The sequence below is a fragment of the Lingula anatina genome, chromosome 2 (assembly GCF_051362555.1).
Source record: "Lingula anatina isolate TDL-2025a chromosome 2, LinAna3.0, whole genome shotgun sequence".
Lineage (NCBI taxonomy): Eukaryota > Metazoa > Brachiopoda > Lingulata > Lingulida > Lingulidae > Lingula > Lingula anatina.
In genome coordinates, this window is record NC_141768.1 from 39,771,049 (window position 1) to 39,788,859 (window position 17,811).

At 34.2% G+C, this 17,811-nt stretch overlaps 1 protein-coding gene across 4 annotated transcripts; it reads left to right on the top strand.

Annotated features, from left to right (window-relative positions):
• On the top strand, nucleotides 1-17,444 carry LOC106173627 (potassium channel subfamily K member 1). Of its 4 annotated transcripts, none has more exons than XM_013554809.3 (5): nucleotides 70-287; nucleotides 4,715-4,958; nucleotides 7,453-7,593; nucleotides 13,823-14,221; nucleotides 15,234-17,444. In XM_013554809.3, the coding sequence occupies exons 2-5, from the start codon at nucleotides 4,772-4,774 to the stop codon at nucleotides 15,494-15,496; spliced, it is 990 nt and encodes a 329-aa protein (XP_013410263.2). In that variant the 5' UTR covers nucleotides 70-287; nucleotides 4,715-4,771; the 3' UTR covers nucleotides 15,497-17,444. The 4 variants fall into 4 exon arrangements, with proteins under 4 accessions (XP_013410264.1, XP_013410263.2, XP_086860158.1 ...); XM_013554808.2 differs by lacking the exon at nucleotides 70-287 and adding an exon at nucleotides 1,859-2,020; XM_013554810.3 differs by lacking the exon at nucleotides 4,715-4,958 and having other exon boundaries at nucleotides 1-287.
• Nucleotides 17,445-17,811: the final 367 nt, after the last annotated feature.

The following is a 17,811-nucleotide window of genomic DNA, read 5'->3' on the forward strand; positions in this document are numbered from 1 at the left end:
CGCGTAGCAAGATTGTTTAAAGAAATCGCTGAACTTGAAGTAGAGATGTGTTGCTGCTGATGGCGTTAATGTCCGTTGTGTCTGATGCATTGATCTATATTCATCGCTGAGCACTATGGAACGCAGCACTAAAAAGTTCTTAATTTTAGTAGTAAGTTACGTGTTTTTCGTTGTGATGGGAGCTGCGGTCTTCTCAGCCATTGAAGGACAGATCGAAAATGAGAAGACGAAGGAATTAAGAGAGTTTAGACAGGATTATTTAGATCTGCACAAATCTTGTCTCACAGGTATTGGAGCATGCTGTCAGGACAGTGACATTGTAGTGTATTAATTACACGTACATGTTTCTGGAACTGATAAAAAGATCTTTGCAAAAAAGTTTGTTAAATTCAGCAAATTCAGTATATATCCTCTGTATAAGTAAAATACCCAGTGCATGCAGACTGAGACTAATACTGGAGTTGTTCAAGCGCAAAAATATACACTATTCTACCTAAAATATATGTTGGCTTTGATTGTTGAGAGTGTTTGCATGGTTTATAATGTTCCATATCATTCTTTATTATTTATGAAATTATGTAAAACCAAATGTGTTGGCATTAAAGCGACAGCTTGTGGGTTTTTTCTGTTTCTATGTCATTTGCCAGTAATAATAAATGGAGTAATGTTGCAGTTAGCTGGAAGTGAAAATAAATGCAATACAAATGCTCATCTGTGTTATTATGAAAATAAATAAGTTAAAGATGAGGTTGTGTTTTTTTAAAGATATTAATTATATCTTGATATAAGATCCCATGAGCTATCCCTTTAAACTTTTCAGAGTTTTTTCACATAATCAGGATTGCTTAGTTTATGATTTGTTTTATATTTTTGCACTGCTTTAAGTATTGTCTTATACGTAATTCTATCAATAAACTTTTAATCATAATTTTTGAGTTCTTTGTTGACTTCTTTTTTTGCCTGTGCTATGACTGGACATCTTTACTGAGGATGGCTGTGCAATTTCAGTTTGGTAGAAAAAATGTGCTATTTCTGATCAGCTGATAATCTTTGTCATATATATTTATATATAAGGCATTGATGCTTTGTACATTTTTACATCCTTCTGCTCTTTGAACATTATTCCTTGCATAATGAATCCATTTAATTTAATTTACCTACTTCCACTGACATTTGTACAGAAATTTGCTCCCATTGTCTGTCTGGACACCACATGATTTTTGTCCAAAAAGTCTCAACTGTCAATAGTGTTTTGATGGACAAAGGTCACATCGAAGTGTGCATACCTATATACATCATATCAACACAATGTGGATGTCGAAAATTCCATCAGTACAGTAGTAATACATACTGTGTAACACATCCTTCACTGTAGAATTGTAGTAATAAATGTATTGGCGATATGCTGAATTCAACATAGTGGTATAAACTGTGTAACACTGTCTTCAGACTAATCAATAATGCATTCTTTTAAGGTCTCTCTCAAAAGACCTTGAGAAATCATTTTGTAAATGAAAAGTCAACTTGCACGAATTAAAACAACCCTTAGATACTTAAAATATATGTAGCTACAGTATATACCTCCAATATCTCAGAATAGAATCCAACTTATAAGCTGATAAGTTAGACACTTTGAATCCAAACAGGACCACCAACCACCTATGGCTGTGGTATACATGTTATTATGAAGAATATATGAGCCTGCATGTTATTAAATTTACTGAGTAGAATTTACTTAGATCATCAATCTGTACAATGTACACGTAATTTGGGTCTTAGAGCTAGATTAAGGTATAAATATTTCAGTGATGGATGCATGGCAAGTGTAATTTGGCTTCACTGGATCGTTTATCTTGTCTACCAACTATCGTCCTTGAAAATGGCATCATCATCTAAAATGCAAGAGGAAGGAAAGTACCAAGTCATTTAGGCACATTTTGTACTCACTGGATATCTGCTGCTGTAGACGCTTCCTAATAGTTCAAGTAAACTTATGGCGAAACCTTATGTTTATGTCATGGTAAGGATGATGTGATGCTTATAACATTGATATGGCCAAAGTGTGAAATAATTTTATTAAATTATTTTAATAATAAATATTTTGATACAGCTATGAATAATTTCTTATAGTTGAAACTAAATTTGTAATTAGTTCATTTTAAAGACATAAATTATTTCACCTACAGAAGTACTGTCATCATTTTTGGTTATTGCTCAAACAGAGAAGTGATGAACTCGATACAACAAGCTTTGAGATAGCTTGTTTTTGCAATAGCATTAACTTCATATTATGACATTTAAGATACATTGAGATGAAAAAAAGAAGAAGGGCTTTGATGACAGTATTTTAGTTCTGTCTGTAAGAAATAGACATTTGATTTCAATTCCTGTAGCTAATGTTCATCCTGCTGATCACTTACAGTAGCTTGACATAATGGGATATTATTCTGAACCAGAGGCCAGATGGGTAATGACGGCTTTTTTTTTTTTTTTTCAAAAATTCTTGCTTGACAGCACAGAATTGTGCATAGAGAAGCCAGAAAAATTTCTGTTTGAATATCTTGTGAGAAAATGTTCTATGTGACTCAGGTAGGAAGTAGTTGGGTATTGCAGTCTACTTACTGAATATGAACAAAAATGGTTTCTGTGAAAACATTAAAATCCACTTTAAACCGAATTGGTAAAAATTTGCCAATCTATGAATTTTCATTCTCATCAGTCAGTTAGAATTTTCTGACATGTCACTAAATACCACAACTATTAGTAATGGTGTTGACCCTGACACCTAGAATTTTTTGCTCAATAGCTATGGTATCTAAATTAAATGATGATAGTCTAGAAACAATGTCATAATTAAATGTTTTGTAGCCTCTTTTGTTTCTTGAAAAAGGTAATATATTTTTTTTGTGTGGCCTTGCATATTGCTGTCTCTCTCTCTCTCTCTTTTGGGTGCACATATCCTAATATCTGACATGAAGGTGAATTCCCATTTTTCCAAATTACTATCCTTTCACTTGTGGCCGGTACCAGTTTGGGACATTTCTCTTCAACCAAGTGATGTAATATTTATGGCCAGTGATTCCTTTGAGATTGAATAATCTTTACATTCTTTAGTTCAATTTTACTATTGCCTGCAATTTGCTCTGGTAACCATTATTGTGTGTGTGCGTGCGTGTACATGTAGGTTGGGGGGGGGGGTCTTGACATATTTTGTAATATTGTATATGAAACATAACTTACTTTATTTTGTTTTTAATTTGTTAAAAAAAAAAAAGCCCACTGGGACAGATTAATGCAGAAAGCTTGTGCTAGCGCATAGACCTAGTCACGATTTATTCTCCCCAAGGTAATAATTTATAACCTACTTTACTTGTACACCCATGTATCACCAAATTAAATACTGCAGCTGTTTAGTAATGCATAGGTAGTGTTCATAACAGCTAAACTCCACATCTGGGAAAACCGAGAGGGGATTGGTTAAATATAGAATTATGCATTAAATATAGGCTTTAGCTAATATGTATGAAGCTCATTAAATTTGAGTTCGTTTCCAAGTGATGATAATTTTATATATGTCTTAATTGGCTATTTCAAGTGAATTGACTGATATTTATGACATTATAGATTTGAAAAGTTAAATGAAAAACGCAGGGGGAGGGTGGGGGACAAATTTAAAAATGATTACAAGTTTAAAAGTTATAAGCAGTTCAAATCTGAAAATGTCAAAAGCATTCGTGTTTCTCCTGCTATTTTTTTTTGTTTCATACTGGTAGTGTTGGGCGGCTACAAGGTGAATTAATGGGTTTGTTGGTGTCATTAATTGCTAGGTATTTGCTGCAGCTACAGAGATGAATTAATTTTAGACTTGGTTAAAGAGACTGTTTAATATGATTTTTGCTGTCTGAAATCTTTGTGATAAATATCATACTTGAATAAGATATATCTTACACCAATATTCCCAAGACCTTATACATGCTTTTAAAATACAGAAATAATATTTTTAAGTATTTTATGGAGGGGTGGGGATGGGTGAGATGGAGTTCAACTGCTTACCTGTTTTAAGCCAAGATACAAAAAGTACTAGTAACCAAAATAAAATGGTAACCAAAAAAGAAACCTCATTTTGTTTTAAATTTTGGGCCGTTTGCCTAGAATAAAGTCGTTGTCAGTGGTAAATGTTGTGAATTTGTTAAAAAATAAAAGCAAGTCCCCCATTTAATGTCACCCTAATGTGTAAAGCTCTGATTTCCTGATCCCCCTTAATCATATGCAAATGATGTTATCGTAGTCATATCTAGACTATATACCCCTCTCTGTGTGCTTAAGATCTGCTCTACATTGCTGGTGTTTTATTCGTGAGTTATTAATACAGGCAGACCAGGTGTAAGACAGTCAAGTTATGTGGCTTCCAGGATAAAAAGTCCATGTACAACAGTCTGCGCTCCAGCCTAGCCTCTGTTGTTAAACTTAGCTCTTAAGTGTAATAATAGAGTTATTCAATCTTGAACAAGTGGAAAGGGCATCTTTTCAGTTTTGGGGTCAGATTTGTGAGCTGACCTGTTTTCTGACAGCCGTACAGTGTGAGGCTTGCACCAGGATGACATTATTGGTGTTTAACTGCAGTGGTTAAGTCCAACAGGATTTACAATTGACAGGTTGATGCAACAACATATGGTACATAATTTGGGGACCTACAGTGGGTTTTCTATTATAGTTGGTAGCAGATTCTACAGATGAAAGTTGTGATGAGGACTCTACCACATTAAAAATAATGCCGGAGAACAACAGCAGTAAGTGGACTGGACTACGGCTGGCCCTACTAGTCCTCTTCTTGGTCCTGTATCTGGTGATAGGATCAGTAGTGTTTTCTGCCTTGGAAGGACCCATGGAGCAGAAGGAGATAAAGGAAATAACGAAGTTACGAGCAGAATTTCTTGGAAATCATTCCTGTATCAGTGGTAAGCATAATCCAGTACCATTATACTGCAAGGCAACTTTGGAACTGTTTAGTTGTTTTATATTTGCCCTAACCTGTATTTCTTTCAGGATAAATATTATATCTTATTATGACTATAAAAGGAAAATGAGGATATCATATTGTATAAATTCTTTGCAGACCAATTAACATTTGTTGTACAAATTTATATGATTTTTGCTCAATATCTTACAAACTAAGTAAATTTTGTGACATTTGAATATTATATATATATTATACCGAAAGAGAAAAATGAACTAAATCAGTGTGCTTGTTCCATGTTTATTGTGCCCGGGAAACAAACAGACTGATTTAGTTCATTTCTCTTTCTCTTTATATATGGAGTTATTTGTGAATCCATCTATTCATAATGCTTGTAAGAAAGCCCCCAAAAGAAACCTCAACAGGTATGGGTATAAAATGATAGATAAGATTATCACTTGTAGTCTGTCTGATATTAACAGCTGTAATGTCAGTTTGAGTTGCATGTCGTGAATATTCCAGACACCATATTTCATATCAAGGTTCTCTTTAATATATTCACCCAGCCTTGTCCACTCATACCTGTATAGATCCTATAAATGGGGTGGCGATTAAGCCAGTGTGTCAGAACTGAGTGTTATTTCCTTGATGGAAGAGAACATGCAATTGTATACAGTTATGTTTTTTACTTTTCTTAATTTTTTCATGCTAGAAGATTATAGCAAGAGTTTTTACGAAATGAACAATACACTGGCAAAGTGCAATTAAATTTCATTTCATTTTGATTGTAAAGTATTTATAAAAGTCAGCTGATAATGTAATATTGATAAACTCATTTGAAGAAAAATCAGTTTCCTCAATGGTTTATCTTACTAAACGGTAATACACGTGTCTGAACCAGATTTAATTTCAGTGTAAGCAGCTTAATTGACTTGTAATATGTTAATTATAAGTGAAAATAGATCTTATTAATTTAGCTTCTACAACTATATATATATATATATATATCAAGACAAAGACAAAATACAAAACGAAACCAGAGTATATCATGTATACCAGTAATGTGCAGCTTAAAAACTTGGCACCTGTTAACCTATAATGTATATACATTGTACAGATCCTGGCCTAAATTTAAGCATCAAGCATATTTATTCTAAGGTGGCTGTGTAAAAAAAGAAAGCTGCATGTTATAAAGCTGAATCAATAGCTTGAATAAAAAGTAAGAACACATAAATGACTATATAGTGATCCATTTGAAAATCTTAGTGTTGGGTTGTCATGTCAGTTCTCTGTGTTTGTCCTAGGGTTTAGCTTAAGAGAAAGAAGAAATATACAGTTGCTCATTGAAGGTCATTTACATACTGAGTATAATAGTATGTTCCAAATGACACATGGTTAGGATGTAACTGAGGGTGCTTTTCATCAAACAAATTGGCCTAATGTTTTTCTTTAATTAATCTTTTTTGCATGTATTGAATTAGTTACTTCAAATATCAATTTTACTATGAATTAAACTGCTTTAGTTCTGCTTGTTTCATTTTGTTGAGGCTCAAATGTGTACTGCTTGCCTTTCTAAATAGGAAATTTACCAAATTAACTTTGTCAGCACTTTATTTTGAATGCAATTAAGGTGATTACCAATTCAGCTCTCAACTCCATCAGCTCATTCCTCACAGTGCTCATCTTCTTAGGCAAGCATTACATATACAATAATGTATCAAGGAAGTGGATAGTACATATACAAACCAAGTTGAGCTCTCTCCAAAGACCCATAAGACAAATGAATCATAGGAAGGGCTGACATCTTTCTGTTCACTAATGAAGTTAATATGTAAATTAAAGATTAGTGGTTCTGTTGTAGTAGACAAGGAAATGGAGACCAGTGCAGCAAATTCACAGAGGTGCCATTACATAAGGCATGTTAAAGGACACGTTTAACAACATTCACCTGCCTTATCTTGAGGGCAACAGTTAAGAAGTACACCAGGGTCTCGGTGTAAGAATAAACTCTACCTGCTGATAGATAAAGGAACATATAAATCTGATAGCAAGCACATCAAATGAAGCTTTTGCAACAGGGTGCTTTATTTTTGTCATGTATTGATGTACATATATATATATATATATATATATATATATATATATAATTTGATTTTATCACTTGAAGTCACTTGCTTCAACATCTTGTAGATCTTAATTTCATGGCTTGATTTATAATTTATTTCACTTACAATTTTTACTTATTACAAATTTTAACTAGTGTACTTTTTAACACAAATTCTTATGGTTGTCTCAGACACTGGTCTTCAGTTTAGTTGGACACTATGCCATATTTCCCCACACTGATGTTTTTTTCCACTTCATGTGCATGAAGACATGAATAGAATTTATTTGTGTGCATGAATGAAATAACATAAAAACATGAGGTTATTGACATCACATAAATTCGCCTTCAATTCTGCTATCTTAATATGTTCCTTATATCCCATTTCCAGATGCAGAACTTGAGCGTTTAATAGTCAAAATTGTAAAGTACAGTGAACGTGGCGTGTCTGCAGTGCGCAATGCTACAATGGAACCAAACTGGAGCTTTGGACAGTCCTTCTTCTTTGCTGGGACAGTTCTCACCACTATAGGTAACTTCACAGTGGCTATTGCCATTTTTAAGTACATGCCTATGACACCAGCACTGTCATCTGAACTTACTCCTGTCTTACGTAAGGAAGTGGCTCATCTTTTGATTCATTAAGTAGTCTGTTTATACATTACACGTTTCCATAGAAACTAGATGGTTATGTGAATGAGCATTGTGAAATTATGAAAAAGAAATTTTTCCAAAATATAATAAATGTAACATCTTAAAAGTAACATATATCAGGGGCGGATCCAGAGATATTTTCTGACAGTCTTCCAATTTATCTTTGTTAATTCGTCCTCAATTTTTGACCGTCTTCCGACAGAAAATATTAGATACCCGTCAATGTAAACTTAAAAAACTGACCGTCTTCCAGAAGACCCAGAAGACGGCCTAAATCCGCCCCTGTATATGAAGCGAGCATGGAGTTCCTATGATGCATATAAATCATTTTCTATTAGTTTCTTACAGTATATTCAAATAGAGTCCACATGACAAAAGATAAAGCAAATAAATTACTTGATTGGTCAATTAAAAGCTGTGAAACTGCATCTTTTTCAAAATTCTCATCAAAAACTTGACCTTTTTATCTGTCCCGCCAAATGACGTTATGTATAATTGCACAACTGCCGAGTGTCCAATAGCACGAATATGTAAATGAGAGGCAGAAATGGTCTAGGGTTCTATCTATCTATCTATCTATCTATATATATATATACAACAGAAAATACCTGTTCAAAAGTTGTTCCTTTTAGTTATTCCATTTTAATCAAGAGAGCATTCAGAACAGCAGACTTGTAACATAGATTTGCAGATTGAATGCTTGTTGCATAATCCCCATTGAGAATCCATTTTAGTGCTTAACCAGAAATTAAGTGGCAAGCTTTTTAATGGGTGAGTGACTATTATTTTATCCGTGGATCTGCTAGTCCACTGTTCTGAATGCGACCTATATGACTTGGTCAGGTTTACTGACAAAGATTACACTGCACTTCCCAGACAGCCTCAGTGATCTGGCCCACATCTGGCCCAGATCTGGCAACGTCTGGCAAAAGGTATGGCCCACGTATGGCTTGCCAGATGTGGGCCAGATGTGGCAATGTTTGGGCCAGATCTGGCCCAGACATTGCCACATCTGGCCCAGTCCACATTTGCTCATGTGGCCAGATGTCGGCCCAGATCTGGCAATATCTGGCAAAGGTATGGCATGCCAGATGTGGACCAGATGTGGGCCGGATCATATTTAAATGGGCCAGATTAGGGCCAGACATGGACCACATATGGCCCAGATTGTTTTTTTTTTATTATTTCACATTTGCTCATGTGGCCAGATCTGGCCCAGATCTGGCAATATCTGGCAAAGGTATGGCATGCCGGATGTGGGCCAGATTAGGGCCGGACATGGACCACATATGGCCCAGATTGTTTTTTTTTTTTTTCTTTTTTTAATTATTTTTAATTATTCAATAAGATAACTATAAAAAAAGACATACAAGATTCAAGATTCAAGTATTTATTCTGTGCTAAAACCCTAAACAAAATTATTACACATTATATAACCTTGCTGGCAACTAACATGCAACAAATTAAGGGCCACTCCTTGTCTTTTTGTACAAAACAATTTGTATGTTTGAAAAAAAAAAAAAAAAACCACACTGCAAAAAGGCAAATATACAGACACTTAACAGGAGGAAATGTCACTTACATACATGTAAAGAAAACAGTTATAACAACAATTTTTTTTTCAACACAAAGCTGCTCATCGAATCTGAATTAACACAAATTACAAAAATTGTAATTAATTATGCATGTACATGGGGGGGGGGGGGGGGGGGGGGGGATTTGAGGGGGAAATATTTTTGCACACCTCAACCTAAATAATATTATACATTGTCATTTTTAAACTAATTAAAACATATCATTAATAATAATAATCACTAATGAATATAGTTTTCTAATGAATAAATCTTGAATAATGAATGAAAAAACATTCTTTTTTAGATGATGGAGAGTTATAACAAAATTATAAATAACCATGCAGTAACTGTTTCAATTCAACTTGCATGCTGGCTATAGTACTGTACATACATGTAAATTCTGAAAAAAAAAATATGTATACTCCAGCACAGATATAGATGTACAATTAAAAGAGAATTACATGTGCACAAAAACAAACCCCAGTATCAATGCTTTTGAATTAAATCACATCACGAATCAAATCACTCAATGAATTGAACCAGTTTGCAATGCTTGCGCTTTTTTCAAATCCATAACACTAAGAAATGATACACCCGCCTCCTTGACAAGCTTATAATTATTAAAGGAATCAACAATGGAACAAGTAACTCTACCAAGTTAACAAAAGTTCATTCAAATGTCAAGTCCAAACACAACATCCCTTCCTTTCTTGGAGAGAAACGGTCCTTTCAAAACATGTTAATTGACAGTTCAGTCTTTAAAATGTCTTTTCAAACATTTGCAGAATAGCATATGAACTCCAACTTTTATTCCTTAAACCACACTGAAAATTCTCAAAACTAATCAACTCATATCAAATCCCATGTCCTTTCACTACTACTGGTCTCTTCCTTTGCTTGCCTTTACGTCATATTCAAATGTTCCCTTCACTTTTAAAGGTTTCTCAGGCGTGTATGAATAATACTGTTTGTTTTCTGGTCCTCCACAAGAGACACATTTATTTTTCTTGGATTTCAGCATTCTCCATGTATTTTCATCAATGATATTACAATATGCACCTGAATCTGGTAATACACTGAGATTAACACCTCCTCTATTTCCTCCATGTCTTCTGTGCATTGGTTCCCACACCAAATGTATATGCACTCCTGGATTATCATGTTCAAAGCTGTCATTTACATGAATAATAGTTTCAGTTTTGCAGAGTTTTGCAAAGTGATCCAACGTTCCATGTTTTCTCAGTCAGGGAGTTTCTACTTCGTTTTTCATGTCTAAACTCGTAATGTTTAGACTGGCTTGGTTTGTCAAATGACTTAAGTTTCATCATACTCAGTTTCTGGTGTTCCAATTTCATTCAAAGCGTTAACTGTCTTATGTATATTCATGTTTCTAACCTGTGTTTGGGAGAGTCCTGAAAATATCTTGTAAGTTGTACACCTGTCCCTGCTGAATACAACATAAGCGCGCGTCTCCTTTGTCATGTATTTTTAATTTTCTATCTTTGTTCATTATTCATGCCGTTCGTTGGTTTTGAAAAGATCAATCTTTTCCGTCAGCGAAGAGTTTAAACTGTCTAGCCATCGCGTCGAGCGTGACCCTAATGTCTCCGGACTTCTGTACGGTTCGAATTCCGTAATTTCACATTTTTTCTCCATTTTTTTCAAAGAAACTTGACTCACAGTTTTGCACTAGTGTTTATCCTCGTCGCCAGTGTTGATGCCTTCGAAATAAATCGCACCACGAATCAAATCACTCAACGAAATTGTATCAGTTTGATACGCTTGTGCTTTTTTCATATCCATAACTTTAGAAACGCTACATCCGGGTCCTTGACCGGCTTAGCATAAAAAGCGGAATCTTACAACAGCGGAACGAGTAGTCCAAAAAAGTTTTAGATCAGTGAATTCATTCAAATGTCAAGTCAAATTAAACAAATTGCACACTTATGAGGGGACTTTGAAGAAAAAAGAGAGAGACAAATTAAATCAAAATTTATCAAATGACGTCAGTTCAATGCATTCAGCTCACTGGTCAATAAAAAATAAAGAAATAGAAAATAAAAATTGAAAATGAAAGTACCATATCTGGCCCAAGTCTGGGCAGCATCTGGCAAAATGTGGCATAAATGCCAGACTTGGCCAGACTTGGCCCAGATCTGGCAAGTGTCTGGCAAAATGTGGCATAAATGCCAGACTTTGCCAGACTTGGCCCAGATCTGGCAAGTGTCTGGCAAAATCTGGCCCAGATATTGCCAGACGTTGCCAGATCTGGGCCAGACGTGGGCCAGATTACTGAGGCTGTCTGGGTTGTAACTTTGAAGAATAAAAAAGACAGATATAAGAATCTGTGAAAATGTTTCCCATTGCCATTACTGTATATAAGCAGCTCTGTTTTCCAAGAATCCTAAAACTTATTTTGAGAAGCTGCTGCAACAAGTTATTCGCAGTGGACTCCCAACTTTGAAAAAATAACATTAATCTTGTTAAATAAAGTGCATAATGCCAGTGTGGATAATAACACTAGTTGTAAATACAGGGAATTTGCCACAGATATTGGATTACCCACAAGACTAATGCATTCTCCAATAATTGTCAAACAAATTATCTGAAGACAGAAGTATGGATTTATGTAATTGAGCTTGTCTTAATTTTCTTTCCTCTCTTTGAGGTGCATGAATATTTGTCTTGGGCACTTACAAAGATGCATTGTATCTTGATGTTACATATTTAAATGTCTCTTAATAGTCAGAAAATTCAGTGGTCAAAAAGTTGATTGGATACCAGATTAGCTATAGATTATTATGATTATTGCTACTATTTTTATTAGATTAATTCTCAAAAGTTTAAAACTTCAAATTGTGTCAATTTTTTTCCTAACTAGTAAACCTGACTGATAAACCTTCAGACTGTAGGGATGCTTCCTCATGTTTTTAACTGAGAATACCACACTGGGCTGACAAAGCAGATACATGTAGCTGATTTATTTATAGGTCTCATCAGCTTTTTGTCATTTTATAGAATTTTTTTTTCATAAAATGCATCAAATAGAACAAAGTATACTGGTGTCAGTGGTTATATACAATAGTGTTTATATTCTATATGGAAATACCACACAATAAGTATTGAGACCAAGCAGTCACGTTTGAAGCTAAGAGTCCAATAGTGCATGTTGTTTAGCAGTAAAGATGAAATGATAATGGCACTTTTATATGTCTGTTAGATTGACATCTGTGTACAAGTAATTTAATATAGATTTTATATTTAATACCTAAAGCCAGGTATGCAGCTATAACAGCTGTTAAAGAGTCCATCTGTTTTGGGCAAAGTATTTGATAAAGACATCTTCTGATGCACTTGATTGAAAACCATTTCACCAAGAGAACAGCAGCTTTCATGACTGCTGCACTGATAAATTATATATTTGATTAATTCTTATTTTTCACAGTTGATTGATAAAGGAAATCTTTAAAAGAATGATGATAAAAAGGCCATTCATCTTGGAAATCAGCACATCTGATACCAGATATTGTTACAAGTAATCAGAAAAAAGATCATCATGATGATTTCTTTCAATCATATTTCACTATACAAAATGCAGTTATGGTTCGGTGTAATATGCCTTCAAAGTATCAGATTATGTGCTGTAAGCAACCCTTGTGATGTCGTACTGGTTCAGCATGAAGAAAGTTAATGCACTTTGAAGCTAAACTTTTTCCACATTATCATATGAAAAAGGGAAAACATACCATTCGTAATTAACATTATTACTTGCGAAAAATTTTTCTCAAGTATATTGGTCCGCTTTTTTGTGCATTTGTGGTCAATTTTTTGTCCTGCAGAAGAGGCCACAATTTTGTTTGGAGATTTTTGTTAAAAAAAAAATCACTAGATTTATAAGAGACCCAGGATGAACTGATTTATTTTTTATAAGGATCAGATTATGACTGGCAATATTTTAAAATATTTTAAAATTTTGAACTCTCATTTAAGATAGATGTCTGTGAAGAGAGAGTACATGAAATGACAGACACAGTAAAATTGATTACGCTTGTCACCCCTACTATAATTCAGACAATGAATGAATGCTATAATTGTAAACTGCAGGTGATTACTGTTAGTGTTCCATCAGCCACTATCACTGGCAACATAAAAGCTACTAGTAGGTTATAATACTTCTCCAGCATGCTTTGGTAAAATTTTCCAGAGATCAAATACTAACTGACTGCGCATGATCTCTGTATCTGTGGCTGAGAGATCTGGAGTCTCCAAAGACAGCATGGACAATCCAGCATCAGTTCAATTGGCCAAACTTTCTCTACTATACACTCTACTGAGAATAAAAACTATTCTCTGTTTATACTATATATAAAATGAAGAACTTAGAAAAATATATCAAAGTGATTCCTGTAGAAAGATATATTGAGACCAATAATTTTGAAAGACACATCTGGTAGAGCTTTAATTGTATTATATTTTGCAAGTCCTTGCTCTGTAGAGCGATTTAATAATTATTTGTTTTTTATATTATTTCAGGTTATGGTCATGTGGCCCCATTGTCAGATGGAGGGAAGGCTTTCTGTATATTTTACGCTTTGATTGGGATTCCATTGACTCTGATCATGTTCACTGCCATTGTAGAGCGCCTCAACATCCCAGTGACAGTCTTTCTACAGTATTTGCTGAATAAAATGCAGCATTTAGCCTCACCATTTCACATAAGACTGGTGCATTTGTTCCTGGTCATTGGACTTGTGCTGCTCTTCATTTTTCTCATCCCTGCTGCCATATTTACTGCTCTTGAGGTGGAATGGAACTATTTAGATTCATTTTATTATTGCTTCATCTCCATGACAACTATAGGACTTGGAGATTATATCCCGGGAGAACATCCAGACCAGCAGTCCAGGACTGTGTATAAAATAGCCACAACAAGTAAGTAATATTTAGATCTGCTCTTTTATTTGGTCACCAAGACAAGGCACATGTTCAGAGGATGAGAATTTGCCTTAGACTTGGTACCTATCGTACCAGCAGGATCGATCCAACTCCGAGGGGATTCTTGCTAAATTGCATTCAGTTTAAGCAGCCTAAATGTCTGTCACGCCCACTGAAGCTGCTAGGGGATATTTAACTTTCATGCACACTTAATCTGAGTTTAACAAATAAACTTAATTTGGCGAGAATCCCCTCCGAAATAGATCAATCCTACTAGTACAATAGGGTTATGGGAATAGTCCCTTTGACTGAACGATACTCTGGATACTATCAAACAGTCAGTTGGATATAAAAGGTTTCCTTTATTAACATGGAGATTTAAATTAGAATGGCCACAAAAAGTCATTTTTTTTTTTATAGGTCCACACATGCTTGAGGAGACCATCAGTTCGATAAGGTGTAATATTGAATTGCTTTAGTTTCAATGCCAATTTCCTCTCATTTTTACAACAGGTGTCTTATGTGATATTCAAGTTAAGGCCAAGCATTTCCTGTAAACATGAATTAAAACCCACATCTTGGTACATGCTAATCACTCTCAAAGAATTAGGAAACTGAAATACAGCTGGTACCTTTGAGACTCAATTGCCACCCACAGATATTGATTGGAAGACTCGAGCCACCTGATCAATGATAAAACAAAACAAATAATTGATTTCTTGAAGATGGTGTTACTTAGTGCCATGGAAATGAAAAAAAAAAAGTATACATGAGGGACAAATGATAAAAATGCTAATGTTACATTGATTTGTACTTAAATCGAGTGTAATTAAATCAAGTAAGTTGCCACAGGAGTATAAAAAGGCAATTTTGTTCAGTTCAATTATTTTTACAGGCAATTTTTTTCAGGATGTGCCCTGAAATAAAGCTGAAGATATTTTTAAAACAAAAACATGCCTTATTTATTTTACCAATAATTTTGCAATATGTATGATTCTTGTTGTTTCAGTTTACCTGTATCTTGGGCTGATTTTCATGATGTTGATGATAGCTGTCCTCTATGAGATTCCCGAGCTCAATCTCGGAATTCACTTCTACATGGCCACAGCGGGGAGTGGAGACGGGGAGACAACATACTTACAGGCCAGGAATGGAGGCCCAAACTACACACAGCAGATTGACGAGCCAGTCCACACTATAACTAAGTCATACAAAAGGCAGCTTACCAGTGATAGTGATGAGGAATCGCCAGCAGCAGTTCAGAATAAATAGAACATGGCCATATGCAATATATTTTGGTTTTGTTTTTTGTTAATTGTTAATTAATAAAAGAACAACATGAACATGTTTAAATTAGTTTATTTGTCTGGTGAACTCCTATAAGATCTTATATTTCTTTTTATTTTAGAAATATAAATCTTTAATCAATTTGAAAGTTTAGACTTGCCAAAAATATTGAATAATATTAGATAAAGCTATTGTTGATTAGCATATTGTGCTAACTTTAAACCCTCTAAATGCCAAGTTCCTTTCCATTTCAGTGGTGTTATATTGATCAAACAAAGAATGTATGTTTTGTTTTCCCTGGAGAAATTTATCCTAGCTAATGTCTTATTTGATTGACTCCTGTAATATTTTTACTTAAATATTACTATGGTAATGTATGTTTTTAACTGTTTTTGTTGTTGTTGTTGTTGAAAGGGACATATTTTGTGTACTTAAGGTAAAGGTGAGTAAATTAAGTGTTTCTGACAATGGCATTATAGATTTAATTTAAGTAATTATGTCACCAGTTGAAGTTGAGCATGTGCCATTTAGACTGATGAACTTGAGCTTAGTGTAACAGATTCCATGTTTGATATGGACATTTAAAGAAAGCATTACTAAAGAGATTATAGAGTATAACAGAAAATTAAGTCATAGTGTACAAGATGTAGGCATCATTTGATCTGTACTTTCTGATTTTCCCCAAAATTTTCAAAGCAGAAACATGAATATTTTAACACCCATTCTTGAGCAGGAGAAGTAATTTCAACTGTAAAGTAAGAATATCTTGATTAAATATTGGGATATAGTTTAATTTGCAGTCTAATGAAGTATACCAATAATTAAGATGTAACAAGAAACCATTTTCTTTGAGAGTCAGGTAACCAAATCAGGGTAAAAGCTCTTTGGCAAAATTATGGACCCATCCAACTTGATCCAAGATAAAATAGAACACTTGGCAGTTGCATCCAGTTGAACAATAATATTTTAATGTCCGACTCGTACAGCTATCGAGTTTTGTACTCAGTGTTGTCATCTTATCCAAGAAAGAAAAGGTTACATATCATATCTGCATATAAAGCTTAGGGGAGAAAAAAGATGAGTACATGTCTTCTGGTTGTGGATCTCACCTTCGGTGCACCAACAACCTACGTATGTATATTTTGAAAGCTATACTTCATTCAAATATTGAGGTGTCTAGTATTTAACCTACTAAATTAGGTGGTTGCAATGAGTTCAATGTATTTTTATCCTCTGGGCTTTTTAGGTGCCAAAGGCAATTGTGCAAGTTTATTTTTAGTATACCACACACATTATGTGATGCTCCATATATATAATAATGCTTTAGTTATGTATACAGGTGTAGTCAATATTATAGCGATAAACATTTTCAGAATTATCTGATGATCCTATGTGGATCTGTGAGCATCTGTTAGAAAAAACTGGTAATCAGAGCAAACGTGTGGTAGATACAAAAAATTTGGTGAAATCCAGTGCTAAGATATTACATATACAAAGAGGGTATAATTTCCTAATCGCATTTTAATGCCATCATCATAGATATACATTACAAATCTTTGTTACTTACATATTTTAGATCAAATATGCTTGTAATGTGGAAACCCATCTCATTAATGGAAACAAACATCTTTCTTCTTTTTTCAGTTATCATATGTATACTGTATTCAGGCTTTTAATCCTTTTACTGACAATATCTCAATTTGCTGAATGGACTTAAATCATTTGACAATGTCATTTTTAAATTGTAATTAGCTCATGTTTACTTTGGAAAGAACTTTAGCACATTTTTCTCTTTTCACGTAAAGTGAATCATCATATTTTATAACAAGAAGCAGAAAAAAGAACAAAAATGTAAAATGTTGTATTATGCATTTTTCTTAACAGACAATGTATGAAAAATTGGGCTCCCAAAATAAATTCAGATGAAATTTGACAGACTGAGTGTAACAATTATGATATCTATTTTAAAAACCACCTACTGGTGCAAAGAACTTGCAATAACCCTGTATTAGTGATTTCATAGAATAATACCTTCTTCACACTTGCTAAAACCCCCTTTACACTGGACAGCATCTTTTCTGTCCTTTTGTGCAACCATGAAACTGGCATTGCTGTGGTTGTAGAAAAGAGGCACAAGCATTGCTTTGGTTGCAGAATCAGACATGAGCTTTTACCGTGGAAACAGAATTCCGCGTTTTTTAATTCAATTCTGATGGTTCCCGAGATTCGTCAAGATCTGCAATAAAATCTGATCCAGTTTTTTTTATTTGAAACCTAGGCTCATAACTCTGAAAGAAGGC